Below are 22,942 nucleotides of genomic sequence, written 5' to 3'. Positions count from 1 at the left end.
ACATCTGTTATGAAAAGTCTTTAGGGGTCAAGGCCCAGGACTCCAAGCCACCACTTTAAATAAAGCCAGTGGTGAATGTGACAAAGTGTGCCCATTACCTCTGACCCCTCCTTCCCACAGGCTGCCTGCCCTGAGCAAATAAATACACCCATCTCTGGGTGCCCCAGCTGACCGCAGCGAGCAGACGCTTCCACGGATCTCCGTAATTAATCTCTCGGGCAGAGCCAAAGGACGAGTCCAGCTGGACACAAGAGAAAGGAGCAGCTGGGAGGTGGGCCCCTCCGCACCACACCACAGCCAGGCTTGCATGGGTGGCTGTCTCCTGGGACCCAGATCGAGGGGACCCTAGCCTATGTAAATGTCCCAAGAGCCTGCTGTTCCAAAAGAGCTGTGCTGCGACCAGGTGACCAGGTGTCCTGCCTGGTGACGCCCTCCAGGCCGCTCGCACGGGGTGGATCCTGAAGCCAGAACTGGGAAGCCCTCTTCTGCTTTTCAGGGACAGTGGACTCGGGCCTGGCCCACACGGGAAAGCAGAGCAAGAAAGAGCGGGAGCTTCTCGAGAAACATGCCCCAGCTCCCCACCTACAGCGTGAGGGGCTGTGGAGACCGGTTTTCTGAACACCATGCAGAAGGTGCATCCCAGCTCCAGGAAGTTAAGCTTCCTAGACGAGGAGACTTTTTCTTTTAAATCCAAGATCTGAGCTTGGTCACTGGATGAAAAGAAACAGCAGGCCCAGAGGCCCAGTCTGGTGGGACAAATTTGACTCAGGCAGCCTCCACAAGTGACCTGCAGAAGAGGAGATATGCACGGCGACCAAGGCTCAGAGACCACCACCCTGGGAGTCTCTCCCCAACCAACAGCGGATGGAACCCCTCACCAGGGCCTCCTCCTTCCAGGCCTCGGAGCCACAGAGAAAAGGGGTGAGGGAGCCAGGAATGGTTGGGTGCACTTCTGTTGCAGGCCCAGACGCAAAGCCTGTCCCAGGCTGTGCAGACACCCAGCCGCTGCGGCCTGGCACCCACGTGGACACTACAGAGGAGCTGGCATGTCTTTTTACCTTTGAGGAAGATGGGAACGGTTGTTTTTCTCTAAGACTTTCTCGGGAGGACAACAGACCCTCCCTGCCTGGAAATGCGCCCTGCTACCTGAGAAGATGTAAGGGCGACAGCCATCATGACTCATTCTGCAGAGACAGGCCAGGACGGCCCAGGCTGGAGAAGCAGGGAGAGTCAGGGAAGCCTGGGTACCCTGGAAAAGAAGAGCCCATGCTCCAGAGGTCCCCTTCCGGTCCAACTGAGACAGCCAAGAACAGAGACTAAGGCTGAGTCACCACCTCATAGATTCTCTCGCAACCCGCCAGGGAGGAGGCTGGCCCCCAGGGAAGTTGCCGTGCTGGCCATGTGATAATGAAGCTTGAACGTGAAGGCTCCTGGGGCAGGTGCACCGCCATGCGCCCACGACGAGTCATAAGTCTCCACGCAGGGGTGGGTTTCAGGGGTCCCAGGCAGAGGTCTGAGGTGAGGCAGCGTGCCCGGGTGGGGGCACGGGTTACAAGGGCCCGTACTTGGTCTCGTACTTGGACACGATGGTCTTGCACTTGCCCACCTCCTTGCGCAGCTCCGCCACCTCCGTCCGCAGGGCTGTGTTCTCCTTCTCCAGGAAGGCCGCCCGGATGGTGATCTGGTTCTCCTTCAGGCGCCGGGCGTCCCGAGACCGCTTGGCCGCCACGTTGTTCTTCTTGCGTCTCGTCCAGTACTTTTCGTCCTGTCAGGAAGGGTCCTCTGTGGGTCTCTCCTCTTTCCCATGAGGAAACCCAACCTTCCCCTCCTGCCAGCACTGCACACACCCGATTCCTCTTATAACCCACGTGGTCCAGCCAGAATGAGAGCTGGGACCCCGGGGAAGGAGCTGCATGTGCCCCGGGACACTGAGGGGCCCCGCCCTTTCCCAGGGAGGCGGGATGAGAATGCAAGCCTTTGGTGGGATCTGTGGTGGAAGGAAGGGCGCTCCACCTACTGGTGGCCTGCTCTGTGCTGCTCCAACATAAAGCACTGCCTATACTCTTGCCTCACTTAGGCACTCCGGCTGTGGCTAAGGGTGGGCACTCTGAGTCCAGTCCCCTGAGTTCACATCTTGGTTCTGCCACTTTCTAGCAGTGGAACCGTGCGAGTTCCTTAACCTCTCAATATCTCGTGCCCCTCATCTTTACAACAGGGGATAATTACAGTAATGACCTCACAGAGTTGCTTGAGGATAAAATGAGTTAATATGTACAAGGTGCTTGGCCTACCAGTGCCTGGCCTACAGTGAGGTTTACCGTTATTTATTGTTGTTATTATTAAAGCCTCAGAAACATCTCAAGAGGCAGGTATGGTTATTCCTACTTTACAGATGGGGAACCTGAGGTCTGCCTGACTCCAAAGCTTACAAGAAAAGTCCTTCTTACGAGTTTTTCATCAGAGGGAAGGGAAAAACTGCAGAATCCTCCTCCCTCCCCCCTCCCCCCTCCCAGTGGCTACAAAAGCACCAGCTTGAAGGCTGCTTGCTAGTCCCTGGGATGGCAATACAAACCATCCTCTGTCCTTCAAAGTGAGGGCTTGTTCAACCCCAGTTTCTGTGGCCTAGTGAGCTCTTGCCCGAAGGCTGGGTTGAAGCCAGGGAAGTGAGAGCATCAGCACAGCTGGCTGCCAGAAAGGAAAGAGAGAAGCTGCAGGGAGTCACGCTGGGGCCAAATGCCACCCAACTCCCTTTCTTTCTCTCAGTTGCTGCAGGATGTGGCTCTAAGCTCTGAACTCATGCCTTTCTAAATGTGTCCACAGGAGGGAGGGTGCTCTAGATGAAATCGAATGTGAAGAAGCACAGCCCCTTGGCTTCTGAACCAACACTGTACCTTCACTACAGTGGATACACCAGGTTACCTTCTGCTCATCGGGGACAAAGACCTTCTTGGCCTTTTTGATCATGGGCTGGGGCTTCAGGTCCTCCTCTGCAAACTTGTGCTTCCGAGGGTTGAACAGCTCCCCGCCCGGCACACTGGAGAGGACCAGGTCGGCAGGGTCGGGATTGAAGTTCACATCCACCTCCACGCAGTTGGGGTCGATAGGACTGGGTGTCTCCCTCTCCTTTTCCAGGGAGGATTCTGAAAGACACAGAGGCAGGTGGTCCTGAAACAGTCTAGACTCACTGGACAGCCAAGACTCACGTCACACACCCAGACACCTGCTTGAATCTCAAGGTTCCACAAGCCATTGCCGCTTGGAGGGAAGAAAAACTACCACAGCACCAGCCCCCAAGCCAGATTGGCATATGTGATTCAATTCAACAACACAAACATGGAAAGAATTCTTCCCTTTAGGAACAAAATGCTCAAAAGGAAACAGAGGCCCTCGAAAAAGACAAAATTTTCCGATTGTTTTTTTCCCCCCAGAAATGTCAAGCAAAACATTAAATCATCATACCCCCTTAACTTCCTGTGGTTTCAAGTTCTCAAGTAATGAGAAACAGCTGAATCTCACCAGGAACTGTGATGGGTTAGGGACACAGACTGAATAACGAAATGGCTTCCATTTCTGAATCCCCTGAGACAAATCAGTGGCTGTGCTCATTTAGTCTTATAACAACTCTGAAAGGGAGATGGGTGTTAACCTTATTTTACAGATGAGGAAACTAAGGCTCAAAGCAATGACATGGTTTTCCCAGGATCACATGGATGGTAAATGACTGAACTAAAATTTAAGTCTGGGTCTGGCTGACTCTGAATCCTCGTTCTTCACTGCCCTACCCGGCTGTGGCTTTATAGTGGACATTGGATTTAAGGAACTTTCAGAATTCAAAGGTTATGTGTTAGGGAGAATCCCCTGGCGGTCCAGTGGTTGGGACTCCACGCTTCCGCTGCATGGGGCGCGGGTTCGATCCCTGGATGGGGAACTAAGATCCCACAAGCTGTGCGGAGCAGCCAAAACAAACAAACAAACAAACACACAAAAAAACCTGTTCAAAGGTTATGTGTTATTAGAGGTAATTTATTTAAAAAAATCTACGCCTTTGGCCTACTTGTTCAATGCTACTGATAGGAGTACACAAAATAATTATTCAGTCCACAGATACTTATTGAACACCTACTATATGCCAGGAACTGTCATGCCAAAGACAAAGCAGTGAACAAAACAAGTAAAAGTCCTTGCCTTCATGGAATGTTATTCTAGTGGGGAAGGCCAACATTACACAAGATAAATTACAAGTATCTATATAAAACTGTTAGATGCCATGTGGATATTTGAGAGAAGAACATTTCAGAGAGTGAACACCAGGTGCATGGTCTGTGCACAGGCAAGCACTGGGATAGTCAAGGAAGAGCAAAGGAGACCATTGTGGCTGCAGTGGGTGAATGAGAGGCAGGAGTAACCGGAAAGGCCCAGAACAGAAAACATGGGGCCTTTAATCCCTATAAAGCAGTGGTTCTCAATAGGGGACGATTTTGTTCTGCAGGGGATATGTGACCATGTTAGGATGGGGGGTATGTTCTACTGGCATCTAGTGGGTAGAAGCCAAGGATGCTGATAAACATCCCACAGTGCACAGGACAGTCCCTCCCCAACCCCAACAAAAAAATTATCTGGTCCAAGTGTCAACAGGGCCACTGATTTTGACTTTCACCCTGAGTTGAAAGAAGTCATTGGAGGGTTCTGAGCAGAGGTGTGACATGATCAGACTTAGGTTTTAACTGGATCATGCATATAAACTAACTGTATCCTATCAAAGGGGTTAATTACAGACAAGGATGAGTGTCAGAGGAGTGAATGACCAGGGACCAATGTGGTAACTATAGGAATAAACAACAAACAGTCAAGGCACCCAAGGCTGGCAACTAGACCTCCCCTGTCCTGCTGGTGGAAGTATACATGGCTACAGCCATTTTGTACACTATTTGGCAACACCTACAAATGCTGATTGGGTAAATGTCTGATGACCCAGCTGCTCTATTCCTTTCCCGACAGAAATGCATACAGGTATTTACCAAAGACTCACACGCAAATGTTCAAGGCAGTGCTATGTACAATCCCAAACTAGAAACATCTCGTGTGCCCATCAGCTGAAGAGTGGATAAACTGTGGTGTAGTCATACAATACAACAATGGAATACCATTCACCAATGAAAATGAACAAAGTTCTGCTACAGGCAACAACATGGATGATTTTCACAAACGGAGCTGAGGAAAGAAGCTAGGCACAAAAGAATACGTACTACTTATGTCTTTTCTACAGAAGGAACTGAAAAATGAACTCTTTCATTTCTACCATGTGTACAACTCTTACTTCATCTGTATCGTGGCTTTTCTCTCTGTCACAGGAATTTTCCATAAGTATGTTCTGTAAATCTATTTTGTTAGTTACTGATGCCCACATGATTTATATGTTACTGTAAGGCTAGTTATAGGATGCTATAAATGTGAGAGTATAAATGTAATTGACTTATGATTGTTTAAAAAAAGAAGGGAGGGCTTCCCTGGTGGCACAGTGGTTGAGAGTCCGCCTGCCGATGCAGGGGACACGGGTTCGTGCCCAGGTCTGGAAAGATCCCACATGCCTTGGAGTGGCTGGGCCCGTGAGCCATGGCCGCTGAGCCTGCACGTCCGGAGCCTGTGCTCCACAACGGGAGAGGCCACAGCAGTGAGAGGCCCACGTACCACAAAAAAAAATAAAAAAATAAAAATAAAAAAAGAAGGGAACATAATATACAGTTCCATTTACAGAACATTCGACTATAAGCAAAATGAATCTTTGGTGATGGAAATAAGGATAGAGACTACCTCTGGGGAGTAAGGACCAAGAGGGGTCCCAAGGCACTTTGGGGATCCCAACAGTGTTCTCTATCCTGATCTGGGTGGTAGTTACACAGGTGGGTTCACTCTGTGAAGATTAACTGAGTGGTATACTTATGATACTGGCATTTCTGGATGCCGTACTTCATTAAGAAGATTTACTTAAAAACAAAATCAAAGGCAAATGCCACCTAGGTGGTCTAAGGTGTAAGAAGAGGGCTCATTTCCAGTTCTGTCCCCTACCCACACATGGAACCGGCCTTGCAGGACAACCTGACCAGCACAAAAATGAGCTGCCTTCAGGGACCTCCCTGGTGGCGCAGTGGTTAAGAATCCACCTGCCAATGCAGGGGACACGGGTTCGATCCCTGGTCTGGGAAGATTGCACATACCGCGAAGCACCTAAGCCCTTATGCCACAACTACTGAGCCTGTGCTCGGGAGCCCGCAAGCCACAACTACTGCACCTACGTGCTTCAACTACTGAAGCCTGAGCACCTAGAGCCCGTGCTCCGCAACAAGAGAACAAGAGAAGCCCCTGCTTGCTGCAACTAGAGAAAGCCCACGTACAAAGACCCAATGCAGCCAAAAATTAAAAAAATAAAATTAAATAAATAAAATTTTTAAAAAAAGCGCTGCCTTCAAACAAAAATTTGGCTAGAATCAGCTGAAGCCTCTCAAGCTGAACAGTTTACAGGAAAGAAATGAGGGGCAGAGGAACATGTTAAAAGGCAGTACAGAGATATAGTCAGAAAAATCTAGCATGGGCAATACTTTACAGGACAAACAATTCAGCTTCTTCAACAAATAAATTGCAAAGAAATAAAAAGGAGAGGGGACCCCATAGATTACAAGAGATTTAAGAAACATAACTAACTGAAACATGTGGGTCTTGTTTGGCTCCTGATTCAAAGGAACTGTAAAGCAATAACACTTACGAGACAACTTTTTGGAAATTTGACTGCTGATGGATGTATTGTCAATTTCAGATGTTAAATAGGTATTTTTGCTCTGTTTTTTAAAAGAGCCCTTATAGTTTATATATATATTGAAATATTTATCGATGAAATGATACAATACCTAGGATCTGAATGAAAATAATCAGGTTAAGGGAATGGAAGAAGTTATAGAAAACAAGATAGATTACAAGTTAATTATTATAGAAGCTGAGTGATGGTTACTGGAGGTTCATTATAGCAGCCCTTTACTTTTGTATTTGAACATTTTTCCAAAATAAAAAGAAAAAAAAATTGAGCGTCACAATTCCTTGGGTGCAGGTTCCCTGGGTTCCACACCAGTTCCTGGGGTCTTTCCTGGGAGACATCTGCCTATACGCCTCGAACTGAGCCTGCAGGAAGCTTTGCAGAGCCCCTGAAACAGGGGCCATGCCTCCTCTGGTGGGTTCGTGACCCAGGGGCATGAAAACCAACCAACTGATCTCCAGAGGTAAAACAGAAAAAGGACACGAGGATGCGGGAGGAATCCCAAAGACGATATCTGTCCTGGCAGCAGAAATGCCTTCTTCATGCCAGTGCCTGAGCAGAACCTGGCTAAGCAGCCAAACATCCTGGGTTCAATGCTGCCTCCACTTCCTACCGGCTGTGTTACCTTGAGCAAGTTACCTAACTTCTCAGTCTCCTCACCTATAAAATGAGGATAACAGTATCAGTCTCACAAGGGGGTTTTTGTGAGGATTATGTTAATGCCTGGCCCAGAGTAAGTGCTAAATATTATAAATGTTAGCTGTTGTTGTTGTTACTATTAGTGTCGCCTGAGCTTCCTAATCATCTGTGGCGAGGTGCGTGTGGGGGTAAAGAGCAGCACCGAAGATGCAGAAGGGATTTCTATCCTGTGAAGCCTCTGGCTGGGAGGGGTCGCTCCACCGGGCTAACCAGCTGCGGCAAACAACCAACAGAAAGGCTCCGGCTGCTGCCGAGGGGACTGCTGTTTTCATGTCCAGCCTTGGGGGGCTGTCCTGAAGGGTGAGGAGCACAGGGTTTCTGCTCCCTGTAGGCCCACTGGGACCTCCCCTGAGACGAGGGGCTCACTAGGTGCGTGGACACAAGCAGCCCTCAGCGGGAAGCAGACTTCCTTGGATGCGGCAGGTGGCCCTGCCCGAAGGCCCATCACCAACCTGTGCTAGACACGGTTTCCGAGGGCTGAAAGACAGCAGTGGAGGAGGATGGTGGGGATGCCGTGGAGGAGCTGGCCGACTCCTTCCCTTCTAGCTCAGCCACAGGCAGCAGCAGGTTCTGGGCCAGGTGGGTGGGGCTGGCAGGGATGCCATTCTCCAGCAGGAACTCATCCAGGTCCATGTACTCCAGGTGGAAAGACTCGCCATCATATGGGATGGTCTTGTCCCAGATGGGTGGCATGAGGGAGGCAGAGACGGCCATGGTGCTGGCTGCTGCAGCCTCGTCTTCCTCCAGCTTTTCCTTCCCCTTTTCCTTATCTGCAGACACAAAATCTGTGATGAGACATCACTCAAGAGGGTTACTCAATCCCAGGAGGCGAGCAGTGAGCCTCACAGGGTGGACCCACCTCTCTCGGAGTCCTGATCCATCCATGAATGTCAACAGCCCATTCTATTCTCCAGTTATAACCTGGTGCTTGAACCAGGAGCAATGGTCTCCTTTAGAGATGGCAGCAGACCCTCATCCGTGCCTGGGTTTCCTAGGATGCTCTCCATAAGCTCTGAGGCCTGATGTATCCCCAGGGTTAATTCAGAATGGGCTGTGGGATTACCATCTGCCGGAGAGAGGCTACAGGGAGGAAACGGAGTTTCTGACCCTTCCTGATAGCTTAGGAAAGGGCTGATTCCTCAGGCCAAGAACTTTTGTGTTCTCCTGTCCTGTCCCCTCCAGCTGCGCTTCTCCACAGCAACCCAGCCCGGGGCTTGAATCCCAGCTCTGCCACCCACTGCAGTGATGTGTGACTTTAGCCATGTTACTCAACCTCTCCCAGCCTCAGTGTCCTCCACTGTATATAAGGAAAAAGCTGCCTCTTTGGTGAAGATGAGAGGTAACATTTGAAAGTGTCTTGTAGAGCTCCTGGCACATAGCAGGCATTCATTATTACCGGGAGCTTGTTCAGGGCAGGGATTGTGTCTGATTCATTTCTAGATCTCGGGGACCAATACAGGAGCAGGCAGACAGTGAGCCATAGGAAGCTGTGTATAATGAATGAAGAAGGCTGGGTTTGTAAACAGACTCCCTTCAGGTTTCTCAAAAGGAGAGGGCCTGGAGCTGTCTTTTCAGGACCTTTTTCAGAGCAACCATTTCAAGAGACTTCTATCCCTGAATAAGCAGAGAAGACTTAAGGCAGGTTTTCTGGGAGGGAAGAGAGGGGTGGAGCTGTAGAAGAAAGCCTGCTCCCATTCAAAGCAAAACTGATCAATCAGTGGGGACGGGATCCCACCTAATTGTTTCAGCCCAAAAGTTATACACGTGGATTGGATACCCAAGAAAGGGTAAATTAAGAAAAAAAGACAAAAGAAAAATGTGACAAGGTTGGAAGGAAATCAATGTGACAGGGAGGCTAATCAGAGAAGTGGGAGATAAAATCATGACAAGTTCATAATAGGTTTTCAAATTGAGGGAGACAACTTTGAATTCTGGATTCTGAAATGAAAAAGAGAAATCAAATATGATTATGTTGGAAATGAACCAGTCATGCACGGACTCCTAGACCACAGACAGCCAAAAAGCAGCCTGTTGGTCCAATAAAAATGGACACACCCAGTGAGTTAAGAAGGTGGAGGTTTTGACAAACAGAATTTGGTCACGGCTTCTAATACAAATTAACTCGAATTCTTGCAACTGCCTTCTGTACCAGGCTTTCGTTTAAAACCAAATGGGAAGTGAGACAGCCAAGCTTTGGTGGGCTGGGTGGGCCAGATGGCCTCCCTGGTCTCCTTCCTTGGGATACTGACTCTACATTCTGTTCAGAAATGACTGAGATCCATGTTGGGCGGGGTCATGGGGATCAAAGGAGGCAGGAGAAGGGAGGAGACAGAAAAACAGCCCTACTAAAAGGACGAGTAACACTGAGTTCCAGGTTTTGTCTGGCCTAAGCAATTAAGCATATTTTTAATCAGTGTTTTTATAAGATGGAGTTTTAATTGTAAGAGATGATAAAGGCCCCTCACTCAGGTCAGAGGGATTGACATCATCAGCGGTTGCCAGTGATACTGTAAAGAGCATGTAAGGGCTAGTTCCGTGACCTTGAGGAAACATCCTCCCCTCTCTGAGTGTCAGCTTTCTCCATCTGAGAAGTGGGGTAATCCCCTACTGGATGGCTGTGGAAGACTAAATAGAGATTATGCTGAAGTGCTCTGTGAGCATTCTGCAAAGGTAAGGTAGAACTATTGTGATGGATGGTTATTATTCGGTAATCTGACAGAACCTGACAGATGTGGACACCTGTCCTGAGGCAGCTTAACTCAGCCCCAGATTTGGAACAAAGCATTGCCTTAAAAACAAACAAAAGGGTCTGTGCATATGAGGTCCTGAAGCAGGAGAAGAGAGCCTGGCCTCACCTGATGTGTGGAAGCTATTGGTAACCCAACCCATAGGGATGGGAGCCTGAGAACACACCCAGGAAAGGAAGATAAATGGCATTTTAAAAAATAAAATTAATCCCCCCAGACAGGTAATTCACAAAAGGCTCATTCCTTCCCAAATCCCTGAACTACACCAGTGGTTCTACAAAATTAAAATCTCTCAGATTGAAATCCTCCCTCAGTGCACCTAAAACTCCACTGTAGGTGGCACTCCTGCTGCTCCCTGAACCTCATGTGCCCAGGCCAAAAAACAAGGCCAAACCTGCTTTCCACATAAGCCCCAGGGACCCTTGTGGCCTAGGAAACAAGACAAAACCCAGCCCTGCCACTGTGGCCCCAAAGACTAGGGTCAGCCCCAAACAACCAGGTGAAGGGCCTCAGTGGCCTCGTTCTAACCCTCATCCCTCTACCTGTCTCATCCCAACCTCCCCCTCAGAAGGCGCCTCCCATTCCTTCTCCTGACACCCCTCCCCCACCTCAGCAGCAGCCCTGAAACTCATTTCCAGAAAATCTCCAGTGAGTACCTAGTACCTGGGGATACTCACACGCAGGGATGAAGACAGGTCCTCCTCTCAGGAGGGGGGACGGCCATATACGAAGACAATTCGCTATCAGGGCCTCTCAAACTTTAGTGGACTTTGGAATCACGGAGGTGGGGTGGGGCTCTCCTTAAAATGCAGATTCCTGTCCCAGGAGCCGCAGAGTCGGTGGGTAAAGGGTGGGGCCCAGAAATCGGCATTTTAAACAAGCACCCCAAGTGATTCTGATACAGGCGTCCCCAGAGAAGGCGCCCTGGAGCCTCGTTTAAGGGGCTGCTGCGACCCCCATCAGCCTCCTCAGTAAACCTTACACGTCGCGCGCGCTCCCGGCCGCCCCAATGAACCTCCTCACTGCGACCCCTACTCTACCATCTCCCTCCTGACCCTTCCCCGCCAACCCCCATCTGACCCAACCTCTCTCAACTCATCCCCGACCTTCTCTTCCCACCCCCTTTGCCTCGCCCTCCGGGCCCCTCATCATCCCTGGCCCCATCCCCCTCCGCTGGACCACTTCACCCCGACCTCCGACCTCCGAGGCCCCGCCCTCACAAGGCCCCGCCCCTGCAGAAACCCCGCCCCCAGGCGCGCGCGGACCCCCTCCCCTCACCTAGGCGCGCCTCGCGCGGGGGGTTCTCCATCAGCTTCTTCAGGACCAGAGGGAAGGAGCCCGGCAGGCCCCTTTCCCCGGCTGCGCGCCCCGGCCCCGGGCCCGGCCCCGCCTGCGGCTCTACAGGCGGCTTCTTTCCGCCGCCCGCGTCGGACATCGTGCCCCGCGCTCTGCTCGCGCGCCTCGCCTCCCCCGCCCGCCCCCCGAGATGGGACGGAGCCGTGCGACCCGCCGCAGCTGCCGACACGGGCAGCTATTGCGCAGGCGCCCAGCGGCACCCCCGCCTCCCTCCATCCCTACCCCGCCTGCGGACAGGCTCTGTCATATTAATTATTCATAAGGCCAGGCCAACTTCCCCGGATGGCAGCCTTAGATTGGCCCGCCCTGCGAGAGGGGCAGGCTCAGCCTTCCGGGCCGTAATTGGTTAGGCCGCCCGGGTAAACGAGACACGTGCGGGGCCAGGTGAGGAGCAGGGCCGAAGGCCCCGCCCCGTCCGCCTCTCTGTCACCTGATTGGTGCCTGCTGGAGTCTTGGTCGTAGGCCCTTTTCGGCGACAGCCCCTTCCCTTCTACCAGCGGTTTCACCTTCGCCTCCTTCTTCGTAACCCCTGCCCTTCTTTCGGAACACTGTAACCGGTCTCCCTTCCCTCGCATCCCAATCTCACCACCTTCTGGACGCGCTGAAGGGAGGCGGGGCTGAGAGCAGCCATGCCAGCGGGGGGAGCCTATCAGAGAGCCCCCCCCGCGCGGGTCACGTGGAGATGCAGCCGAGTCCAGTCGCGTGGGGAGGGGGAAGAAGGAAGGCGCGGAACAGCCAATGGAGGGCGGGGGCGGGGCCCGGGGCGGTGCACGAGGCGCAGCACGTGCGGGGCTGCGGCGGGGCGGGGCGCAGCGGGCATTTCTATTCCGGGGACTCTGCCCAGGGTCGTGGGACAGGGACGCAGAGGCCAGTCCTCACCCTACCTCCCCCGCGATCTAGAGGCTGGCTGAGGGCAGGGCCGGGGACGGCGACATGTTCCCGTAGGGACGGCCGGAGCAGGCTTGGCCGCCGCTGAAGGGGGTGTCAGGTTCCTCACTGATCCCGGGTTTCTGGTGCGGGCGTGGCGGCCAGATAAACACTAGCGTGGAGGGAGCATTCTTGAGGCCGCGGGTGGAGAGAGAGAGCCCGGCCCTGAGCCAGAGCCAGAGTACACGCTTCCGTCCTCGCACTTACTAGTTTGTGACCTTGGGAAAGTCCAGTTGCTTCACTTGAGCCTGTTTCTTCGTCCATAAAATTTAGGGGTTGGGCTAGATAATCTCTAAAAGCCCTAAACAGCTCTGAAATTCTGTTCCTCTCTAGGACCTTCCCTTCTTTTTCCTAGGGAAAAAAATAAAAAAAATTCCTTTACACAGGGTACCGGTTACACATTTTGTGGGACAACTACCTCTTCTCAAAATATTTACAAATACTCCCTGGGAGTTCCTCAGGAAACGCCTAAAAATACAAAACGTGAGGGGGTACACAAGTGTGGAGGCCTTATAGGAAGCTGCTCCTAAGTGGCGCCCAGAACTTTGTACCTCTTTACAGCACAGATTATACCCTGCCTTGAACCCAAACAAAACTAGACTCTCCCTCCCTGAGAGGGCAGGGACTTCGGCTTATTTGTCCTGTATCGGCCAGTGACTCCCGCCTTCCACGAACGAGGCTGGGGAATGGCAGGGCCTGGTCCCTGGTTCATAGGGTAGGTGCATGACCGCAACACCCAGCTAGATGAAAGTTGTCAGGCTGATGCAATCAGAACTGGAGTTGAGGAGGAAGAAGAGGCTGGGCCCCTGAGCAAGCCTGGAAATCAAGAGGTTTGAAGAAAATCTGGGTGGTGGTTGAGGTCAGGGGATGGAGCTTGACTCCAAAATTCAAGTTCTTATGGCCACACTAATTAGACTTCAGTCGCTTTCTGACTCTGATACCTGCAGCCAATTGCTTCATCTCTCCAGGCCACCTTTCCTTATATGTCAGACGGCGATAGGGCAGGATTGACCTTGTGAGGCTTCCTAAGCCAGTTCGTATAAAATGTACAATTGCAACCCTGCCACAAACAGTAGTTTTCATAGCTTTACTACCACTGATGGGTACAAATCCACTGCTTGGTGTATCCGTTATCCTAGAGGCAGGTATGGTGCCCATGTCGCTGTTTAGTGAAAGTGCTAAATTGTGTACAGAACATCTGTTGTGTTGCAGAGTTGTTGTTAGTGGTATTCTGTATGTGGCTAAACTAATATATGTTTAGGATAAACTGACCTAGAGGTTTTGTTTTATTGTTTTTTTTTTTTGCGGTACGCGGGCCTCTCATTGTTGTGACCTCTCCCGTTGCGGAGCACAGGCTCCGGATGCGCAGGCTCAGCGGCCATGGCTCACGGGACCAGCCGCTCCACGGCATGTGGGATCTTCCCGGACCGGAGCACGAACCCGTGTCCCCTGCATCGGCAGGCGGACTCTCAACCACTGCGCCACCAGGGAAGCCCTGACCTAGAGGTTTTTAGAAACAAAATTCAAAGGACGGTCCGAGGAAATTGATTAAAACAATGTATGAAGTTTTAAAAAAAATGGCTAGTTTCGCCGCAGAGCAGCTTGCTGGATTAGAGTTAAATGTATATTTTCATGGCTAATGTGACATTATTGAAGAGAAAAAATTTCTCAAGATATTAGAGGAGGATTTGTAGTAACATAACAGTGGAAGGTTATAACATTCGTTTTATGACAAAGGTGGTATGTAGTAAGAGGGAGTAAAGATTTAGATTTTTTTTTTAAGGCTGCAGTTGTCCAAAAGGGATAATGCCTACTCTGCTTATCACCCGTCCTGGAGCAACTGATTAAACAGGCGAGTGGCACTGGTGAGAAGCTCAGTAAGCAGCTTAGGGCCTTAAAACTTAGTTTTGATTTGGTCCTCTGTTCATGTACCAACACTCCCCAAAGAGGGATTTTTTTCCCCTGGACAACCGCAGGGTAAATGGTGTGTCACAAACACCACGGCAGGAACATTATAAACATGTTCTCTCTCGTGCTTACTTGCAAGCTGGGAGGTGAGCTACACTGCCAACTGGCAGCACTCAACAGCACCATCCTGGAGGCGGGAGCCATTATGTTCTTGTCTTCATTCTCCGGCTGATCCGAGAAGAGCCACAGCATCCTGTCTCTACCTCTGCCTCCTATCGTAAAGTGGGAATAACAGCGCAGCCTTGCCCCTTCTCTTAGTGGAGGAATAAATGTCGTGAGAAGTAATTGGCTAATTTCCATAGTGTTTGTGAGCCCAATAAAGAAAGAAACTCTATAAAAAGAACATGTATTACATGGTTAAGACTTCAAAGCTATGAAGTGATACCTTAGTATTTTATAGTAATAGGGTTTCAATGCAGCAACTTCTTGAGGGAAATGTGGTCCTGGGGCAGCAGTGACTTTGTGGGGTTGGGACACAGACCTGGGTAGAGTCTCTCCACAGCACTGTCCAGCCACTTGTCCTTGAGCTAGGGACTTCTGCTGCCTAAGTCTCAGTTACTTTTCTCTTGGAAACGGAAATGGCTCTGCTTACCTCATAGAGTGGTTATGAGGATTACGTGTGGGAAGCCTGAACAGCATATGGCGTGGAGTGCGTGGGCCTCCACCCTTCCCCTTCATTCGGGTTGTGTCGGGTGAGGAGTACGATTATTTTGGGTGAGGGGCCAAGGCTGTGAGTGGGTTCTTCAGTCTAAGCTACTGCAGAGAAAGGATGTGAACATCCATTTTCCAGAGCTGGACTGGCTTTCAATTCTACTCTTTAGAGTTCCAGAAACTTGCTAACCAACCCAAGTTAAAAATTTAATTCGGTTGAGCATATGCAGAACAGGTGCCTTTCATTAAGCCGCTATACCAACTTGGATTATTTAAATTTGAAGTTCAGAGGAACTAAAACTCCAGCATGGGAGCCTTTGACCAGATACCGCATAATGATCTCTTTGGCCACATAGTCAGCACCTAACAGGACAGTACGACTCCGTCTTCTGACTTACTGCACAATGTGACATGATGTAAGAGCAGGACGGTGAGAAGGCTTCCATTGAGCTCTAACAAAGCCCAGTGATCTGGGTGCTTTGCGATACCAAATGCAGGAGAGCACAGAGCTTTGTTCAGGGTAGTAACTCAGTAAGTATTTGTCGGCTCGCTCTGTTGTGGGTGCTGGTAGGAGGGTTAACAAAACCTTTCAGAGCCAAGTCATATACATCTGGAACGTTATTAACGTGAAATAACAGTCATTGTGTTTGATTCACAATCAAACCTGGAATAACAAACATGAACCGTTTTTATGGCAAGTCTCCCGCCACTGGCCTTGCCCACAACTGCCGCCTTTCGAGCCCACATACCTCGTGGCTGCATGGTTCTGGGCTGTGGTTTGTACCTCGGTCTCAGTGTGTCCTAGGGGAGAAGTGGCAGGTGGAGGCCCTTCGCTAACTCTTGCCCATCTCTTCAATACTCTCAAGAGTACGTTTCCTGTTCGGCTTGCATTTTGTCCGCTGCCCAGGTTTGGACTGTAGAAGGGAATGCCCCAAGAGCCATTTCCAGAGAGCAGCCCTCACCTCCAGGCTCTGCCACGTCTCAACAGCCACTTCCTGACAGCCAAGGGCTCTCCAGTGGAGGCTGTGTTGGTGCAGTGGTAGGGTGTGGGCTCTGGAGCTGGAACATCTAGGTCTGATTCCTGCTTTGACTACTTCCTGTGTGACCTTGGGCAAGTTACTTAACCTCTGAGCCTGAGAAGTAAAGGAGTCAATTCAGGCGCACTGCTGAGACTAGCACTTGGAGCATAGCAAGTGCTCACCTGAGGTTGTCACTTACCACAATTTCATGTTGGGTTGTCCTCGAAACACCCTGTCCCTCCTAAGCTACCACTTCCCCAATAATAGTGTGTGTGTGGGTGTGGGTGTGTGTGTGTGTGTGTGTGTGTGAGGCGGACCTTGCAGGCAGGGAGGTGATGGCCTCACTCTTCTTTATGACCTTCTAGGCCCTGCAGGCTCTCCCCATTGCGGGTCTCTCCTACCTCACCTGAAAGTTCTTGATGTACCTGGCTCTTTGTCACCCTCCAGGCTTTGGCTCAAATGTCACCCCCTCAGAGAGGCTGGCCCTGACCTCCCTGATTGCTGACTCTCTGTCTCCCCGCTGGAATGCAAACAGCAGGCGAACAGGGGCAGTGTTTGTCTCACTTGCCCCTGTGCCACAAGTGTAGCAAGGACTCAACGTGATGAATGTTTGGATGACTCGAGAGGTACTGCCCTGAGACCTGGTTCCAGAGACCCCAGGGAATCCCGTGGGTAGGGGGGAGCCTGGAAGCCAGCCAAGCTGGGTTGGAGCCCCTCGACAACTGTGTGGCCTTCCCATCGCTGAGTATTAGCTTCCTCATCTGTACGATGGATCATCACAACTCCCTTGCAAAGCCATTTCACAGATGGAGATGCAAAAGCACTGAGCACGGTTCCCAGGACACACCTGGGAACCAGGGGCCTTTAGAACCAGGATTCATTCCTTTAGCAACCTAGCCTTGGGACAGGCCCGTTAAGATGTAAAAGCCATCTGGACTGCTGGACACTGCTGTCAGTCTCTGGCACTCGGTGAGAATGAGTTTCTCACGTTTCCCTGATCGGTGATGGGGATGGGATGGGGTGGGGGGACAGGTAGAGAAGAAGGATGAGTCCCTGACGCTGGGGTGAAGAAAAGGCAGGCCTGCATGCTGGCCCCGAGGGTAGCCAGTTCCTCTGAGCGTGTTTCCTTGCCATTTAGGAGGTGGTAACGAGGGTTAGAACTAACACATCCAGTACAAAGAAGGTCCCTTCCCGCACTTCTTCCCTGGAAGCAAACTTCATGATTTCTCGGGTTTGCTCTGGTTCCCCAAGACTGGGAGTGGAGGCGACCACATGGACCTTACTGATGCCAAGCCCAGGACAGCCCAGGCTGCACTGAGTCCACTCTCTCGCCTGTTCACCTCAATTCCCCAAGAGGAGGCTACCCAGACCCCTGCCTCTGCCCCAGCGAGTCCCACTGAGATCTGGCCTGTTATCATTCAGCCCTTTCTCTGGCCAGCTCAGCTGGCCTGTCCTGTTTGGTGCGGGGCTGTTGGCACCATGCTCCCAGGAGCCTCAGCACGTGTGTCCAAGGAGACAGCCCTGAGTATGCTCCCACAAACTTGCAACGTCCCCTTCTTTCAAGGAGAATATCCATGGAAAGGAGGGTGGAAATGAGGGAGTGAAGGTCGGATTGCAAATGTGATGTCCGTGGAAGGAGCATAATGCCAGGCCCAGCTGCCATTTGCCTTTCACAGAGAAAACAGTGGGGCACTTCACAGTTTGCAAATGCTCTCACACGGGACAGCTCACTTAATCCTGGCCACAAGCCTGTGAAGCAAGCATTCTTCTCACAGACTGGGGATGGAGAGAGGCAGATCAAGGATACCGTGCTGGGTGGCCCACAGCGATTCTGGTTAGGAGCTCCTGACACGGGGAACCTGCCTGCTCAGCTGAAAGTGATGGCCTTATTCAACCTCTGGTATGCTTTCACGCTACATGGTTCCCTGAAAAGGAGGCCCGAGTGACCAAAGTTGGCAGAAAGATGAGGGGCGGCCTCTGAACACAGCCAAGGAATGAGGGAAGGATAGGGTGTAAAGAGCTAACAGTGTGGTTTAGAGAAGCAGGGTCTTTCCAGAATCTGGAGAAGGAAGTGTGAGAGCAAGCAGCCTGGAACAGAATGGCCTCTTGGAAGAGGATCCTTGGGAGAAAAGGCAGGTGCGGAAACAGGAAGAACAGTCCTTAGGGGTCAGGGCCCAGAGGCAGAGGGGAAACTGAGTCAGAGCTCGGGACACAGACCCACTCTCTGGCTGGATGTAGATTTCTCTGCCTACAAGAAAGTTGGTTGAACGGGTGGCTCAGAGTGAGGGGCCACCGGGTGGTGGCTGTAGCCTGAGGCCGAGGAGTCTCGAGCCTGGTCAGCACTGTTGGAGGAAGTCTGCTTACCCAGGAAAGGGGGGAGCCTACACAGGCTGGGGTGGGAGGCCCAGGGCAGCAAAGGTGAGAGGCCCCGAGGTCGGGGCTCAGGGAGCGTCCTTGGTTTAGAAAATGGAGAGGCTGCAGGGAGAGCAGAGTCTCGTGAGCGCACGTTCTCACCCTCCGCACGGCTCCCCTCTGATGTCCCCTCCCGCTGGACCCAAGGTGTGCTCTGCATGTGACCCCCGTGTGAGCTGAAGCACAGTCACCGGGCTGGGGAGAGTGGGGACTTTGTAAAGAGGTCTCCGTCCCCCACCCCGGAGAAACCTGCGCCGCTCACACCACAGCACTGGGCGAGAAATCCTGAGGGGCAACCCGGGGGTCCGAAGCCAGAGTGAGGGATGCACGCGGGGGAGAAGCCCTTGAACGACACGGGTTTGAACCGCGCGGGTCCACTTACACGTGGATTTTTTCACTAACTACGTACAGTACTATGTGATCTGTGGTTGGTTGAATCCAAGGATGTGGAAACATGTACCCACGGGGTGACTATAAAGTTATACGCAGATTTTCAGCTGTGAGGGGGGTTGAACCCCTGACCCCCATGTTGTTCAAGGGTCAACTACGCTTGCTACATGCCCACTGGAAATCCTAGTTGTGATGGTGTGTGTACTCCCTTCACCAAGGTATAGTGCCTTCAGCTGGATACTTTTATTTTTATGAAAGATTTGGAGAGTCTGGGAGCTTTGGAAAGTGGCGAATGCAGGTTAGGGGCAGTAATAAGAGTGAGGTCTTTGTGGGTTTCACTGATCCCCTTGACTCTTCGACCCTCGTCCCCTTATTTCATCCACCCATTGGCATCTGTCAGTCTGTCCGGGTCTCATGCTTCTGACTCTCAGTGAGACACCACGTAGAGAAGTGATAGGAGGTGGCCTGAGACTCTGGTCCATCCCCCGTGGACCAACCCAGCTGTACCAAACCAGCTGTCCTCTGTGAGGTCGCCAGTTCTCAGCAGAGCTCTCCCTGAGACCCTGGGCGAGTCCCCTCCGTGCTGGGCCCTGACTTTGCCGTCCACGGTGCGCAGTGGGGACTTTGCAGCTGTCGTGGGGCTCTGGGGACCAGCTGGGAGCCGGGGACCAGCAGCTGCTGCTGCTCTTCATAGACCTTGTTATTCAGGTCCGAGGAGCAGCGCCCTGAGTTGCCCCCCAGACCCCTTCCCTGCCCAGCCGGGAGCTGACCGTGCAGACCCGCCGGCAGCCCAGCTGCTCCCTGTGCCCGCACTGGGCCACCTGGGCCACCCTACCGTCCCTGGGTGCCCGGACCAAGAAGGGAGCCCTATTCCTCCAGCTTTTGGAAGGACTTCCAGCCTCACCTACCCACATGGGGTGTTCAGAGATGGCAAGAAAAAGTCAGCTGTGGTTCATCGGCCAGGCTGAGTTGAGAGTTTCGAGGTGATGGGCTTCTCCTGGTGAGCAGCTGGGGTCCTGAGTGCCAGGAGGGCACAGACTGCCCACAGGTGAGGCCTGAGGGGGGCCTGGAGCTAGATGAGAGAGCCCACGGGGAACCCTGCCCCGAGCTCTAGGAGCCGCCTTCTTCCCTCGGGCTGTGTCTCCATGAACGGAGCCTGCCGCTCTCCTTTCCTGAGCCTGGCTCCCCGAGGTGTGTCAGGGCAGGGGCTGTGGTGTGTGTCCTCGGCCTCCGGTTTGGGAGTGGCCTAAGGGTTCCATGGAAGGAAGTCCTGTGGGGACAGCCAGGGCTGACTGGTGATGAGATGTGTCAGGTGCCAGCACGCAGGTGAGGGAGAGGCCTGAGAAAGGTCCCTTGAGGGGACACCTGGGACTCCTGTCAGACTCTGGCAGCCGAGGGCAGCTGGGCTCCTTTAAAGGCGCCTGTGCAGTTTGAGCAATGAGGACCTGACATCTTCGAACAGAAGCGATTTGGAGAAATATTTGGCAAGAGGGGGCCCCCTGAGCAGGCTGGCGCCCAAAGTTCGCATGGCCCTGGGCCTCTCGGGCAGGACTCGGGAGACACCTGGTGCTGGCTGCCCGCTCTGCCCCTCGGTCCACACCCTCCTCCGCCGGCTCCCTCGCCCCGTGTTTGCCTGTGGTATCCTAGGAACCGGGGCTTCCAGCCTGTGGTCCTGTTACATAACAGCTTCCATCCCATCCACGGGTTCAGCCCTCCAGCGAGCGGAAGCCGAAGCAGACGCCCAGAGGAAAGCCTCTTCTCCAGACACGGGAGGCTGCCCGAACCTACAGTCTCTGCCAGCCCCCTGCCACCCCAACATGCAGAGGGAGGAAACTTAACAAGCAGTCAGCATCCAGTGCGTACTCTCAGCAGGGCCCTCTGGTCCTGTCCTTGTCCCGTGTGAGCACGGCACCTGTCAGTGGCCACACGCTGGCCACGGCTTCCCAAAGCTAGCAGGCCCTGGGGGCAGTCCCTGAGTGACGGTGCCACTCCCTACCGTGTCCCTCTCTGCACCCCAGCCCTTCCTCGCCCAGGAAGAGGCTAAGGGCAGACCGCTGCTGGGAACCCTCCCTTGCCTGGAGATGCCTATCCGGCCAATGTGCCTACGGCGGCCTCCACCCCTTGGGCACCTGGGCAGCCAGCCATCACAGACCACGTCCTCTCCTACCTGTCCTCTTCTCTGGCCAAGGCAGAGAGTGCTCCAGCAGGGACTTGAGGACCTCAGGCATGTCCATGGCGGGGGCCACTCCAATCCTGTCGCAGCTCGACATGGCCCGGCAGGGGGTGCTTGCTGGGGGAGTTTAGAAGCAGCTGGAGAGGCAGAGCTGGCCGGGGAGCCACAGGCTCTGGAGGCAGGCGGGGCGGGAGCCCGAGGCAGCCAATGGGCAGCACGGGCCCCGGCCCGCCCGTCCACCCCCGACTCGGCCCCCTGCCAGCTCGGGCTGCAGCCAGGCCTTCCCTTCCTGCTGCCTGGCAGGGCGGACCTGGCCCTGTGCCAGCCTCAGCACGTGGAGACACAGCACCAATCCTCTGACAGAGAGCCCGGTGTTATCTAACTTTGCAAAGGGAAGTTCTCCCCCGGGCTGGGAGCCAGGACCGGGCCTGCCAGGTGAGAGCAGTGAGCATGCACTACACGCTCCGGCCCACTGGGCAGAGGCGCCCTGGAGGCTGGGCCCCGCGGAGAGCAGGGCCTGCCGAGGAAACCAGCCCGGGCTGGGCCCCGAGACCCCGGCAGCAGGCAGCTCAGCACAAGGATGTACTGTGTGGGCACTCACAGGCACAGGAGTGGGCGTCGCGCACCTACCTGTGGGCTTGTGAGTCTCGAGGGGTTGTTGGCATGTTTTGATGCTGGTCCATATGCTATGCATGCACACGTGCCCTCCCAGGCATACGGTGTGCATGTGGCATGCGTCATTGGGGCTTTACACCATCTGCAGAGCCTGAAGCCTGCTCTTCTAAGGGGAGTGACAAACCTGCAGCCCGGGGTTCCTTTGGTCTTCGGGGACGGGGAGAAGAGGCAGGTGCCTAGCGGACAGGTGCCGGAGGGCAGGCAGAGCAGGCACCACTGAAGGGGGACAGCTCTGTCAACCGGGCTCAGGCTTGTCCTGGGCGAGGTCCTGCTTCCCAGCCTGTGTCCCAGCCTGTGTCCCAGCCTGTGTCCCAGCCTGGGGAGCTTGGTGGCTATTGGCTGTTTGCTGTAGTCCCCTCCCTGGCCCTCTCACCAGGACACTGGCCTCGGAGGTCCCCAGGCCACTTAACTTGAACGTGTGGTTGAAGCCAAAGTTCTGTATGTCGCCCTCCACAAAGACCAACACCTGCCTTGGCCGGCTGGGGCTGGGGGTGGGGTGGGGGAGGGGGCATTGGCTCCACCTCTCCACGCAGTGATGTGGCATCTAGAACAAGCTGCTGGGTCTCAGTTCCAAAACCACTGAATGTTGCGACCTCCAAGGTTCCTTTCAGCTCTGGTTCTGTCTCTGATGCTCCAGGTTGGAGGCAGTAAGCATTTGGGTCCTGCACCACAGCTGATTTCTATGTAGTCTTTCCCCGCTTTCTAAAATTCCATTTTGCACAAACAGCAAATACTTCAGGACGCCCTCTAGCCTCTCCTCTTCCCAACAGCCCCAGCTTATCCTCCAATTACCCACTTTGCCACCCTAATAGTCCTCCCCAAACCATGTTCTTTTCCCAAATTAATTAAAAATTAATTTCAAGTTTTGAATACAAAAAACAGTATATGGCTCAAAGCTCAAAACTTTTGATAAAGGTATACTTGTTATTTTTGGCTGCGTTGGGTTTTTTTTCTGTTGCTGAGGCTTTCTCTAGTTGCGGCGCGTGGGCTTCTCATTGCGGTGGCTTCTCTTGTTACAGAGCACGGGCTCTAGGCGCACGGGCTTCAGTAGTTGCAGCACAAGGGCTCAGTAGCTGTGGCTCGTGGGCTTTAGAGCACAGGCTCAGTAGTTGTGTTGCAC

General features: G+C 53.0%; 1 protein-coding gene across 3 annotated transcripts; it reads right to left on the bottom strand.

The window, feature by feature from the left end:
* Positions 1 to 866: 866 nt before the first annotated feature.
* Positions 867 to 21,290, bottom strand: TEF (TEF transcription factor, PAR bZIP family member). 3 transcript variants are annotated; one of them, XM_060025733.1, is made up of 4 exons: positions 21,142 to 21,290; positions 7,957 to 8,274; positions 2,920 to 3,140; positions 867 to 1,765 (listed from the first exon to the last, which is right to left on the bottom strand). In XM_060025733.1, the coding sequence occupies exons 1-4, from the start codon at positions 21,242 to 21,244 to the stop codon at positions 1,550 to 1,552; spliced, it is 858 nt and encodes a 285-aa protein (XP_059881716.1). In that variant the 5' UTR covers positions 21,245 to 21,290; the 3' UTR covers positions 867 to 1,549. The 3 variants fall into 3 exon arrangements, with proteins under 3 accessions (XP_059881716.1, XP_059881715.1, XP_059881718.1); XM_060025732.1 differs by lacking the exon at positions 21,142 to 21,290 and adding an exon at positions 11,530 to 11,701; XM_060025735.1 differs by lacking the exon at positions 21,142 to 21,290 and adding an exon at positions 8,364 to 9,771.
* Positions 21,291 to 22,942: the final 1,652 nt, after the last annotated feature.

This window comes from Delphinus delphis, chromosome 11, assembly GCF_949987515.2.
Source record: "Delphinus delphis chromosome 11, mDelDel1.2, whole genome shotgun sequence".
Lineage (NCBI taxonomy): Eukaryota > Metazoa > Chordata > Mammalia > Artiodactyla > Delphinidae > Delphinus > Delphinus delphis.
This window is presented reverse-complemented; position numbering and strand designations above follow the sequence as displayed.

Coding starts and splice junctions, on each gene's coding strand:
- TEF (XM_060025732.1), bottom strand. CDS start 11,686: ATGTCCGACGCGGGCGGCGGAAAGAAGCCGCCTGTAGAGCCGCAGGCG. Junction 3,141..7,956: donor GGAAACCGTGTCTAGCACAG/GTTGGTGATGGG, acceptor TGTGTCTTTCAG/AATCCTCCCTGGAAAAGGAG. Junction 1,766..2,919: donor TTGTCCCCGATGAGCAGAAG/GTAACCTGGTGT, acceptor CCTTCCTGACAG/GACGAAAAGTACTGGACGAG.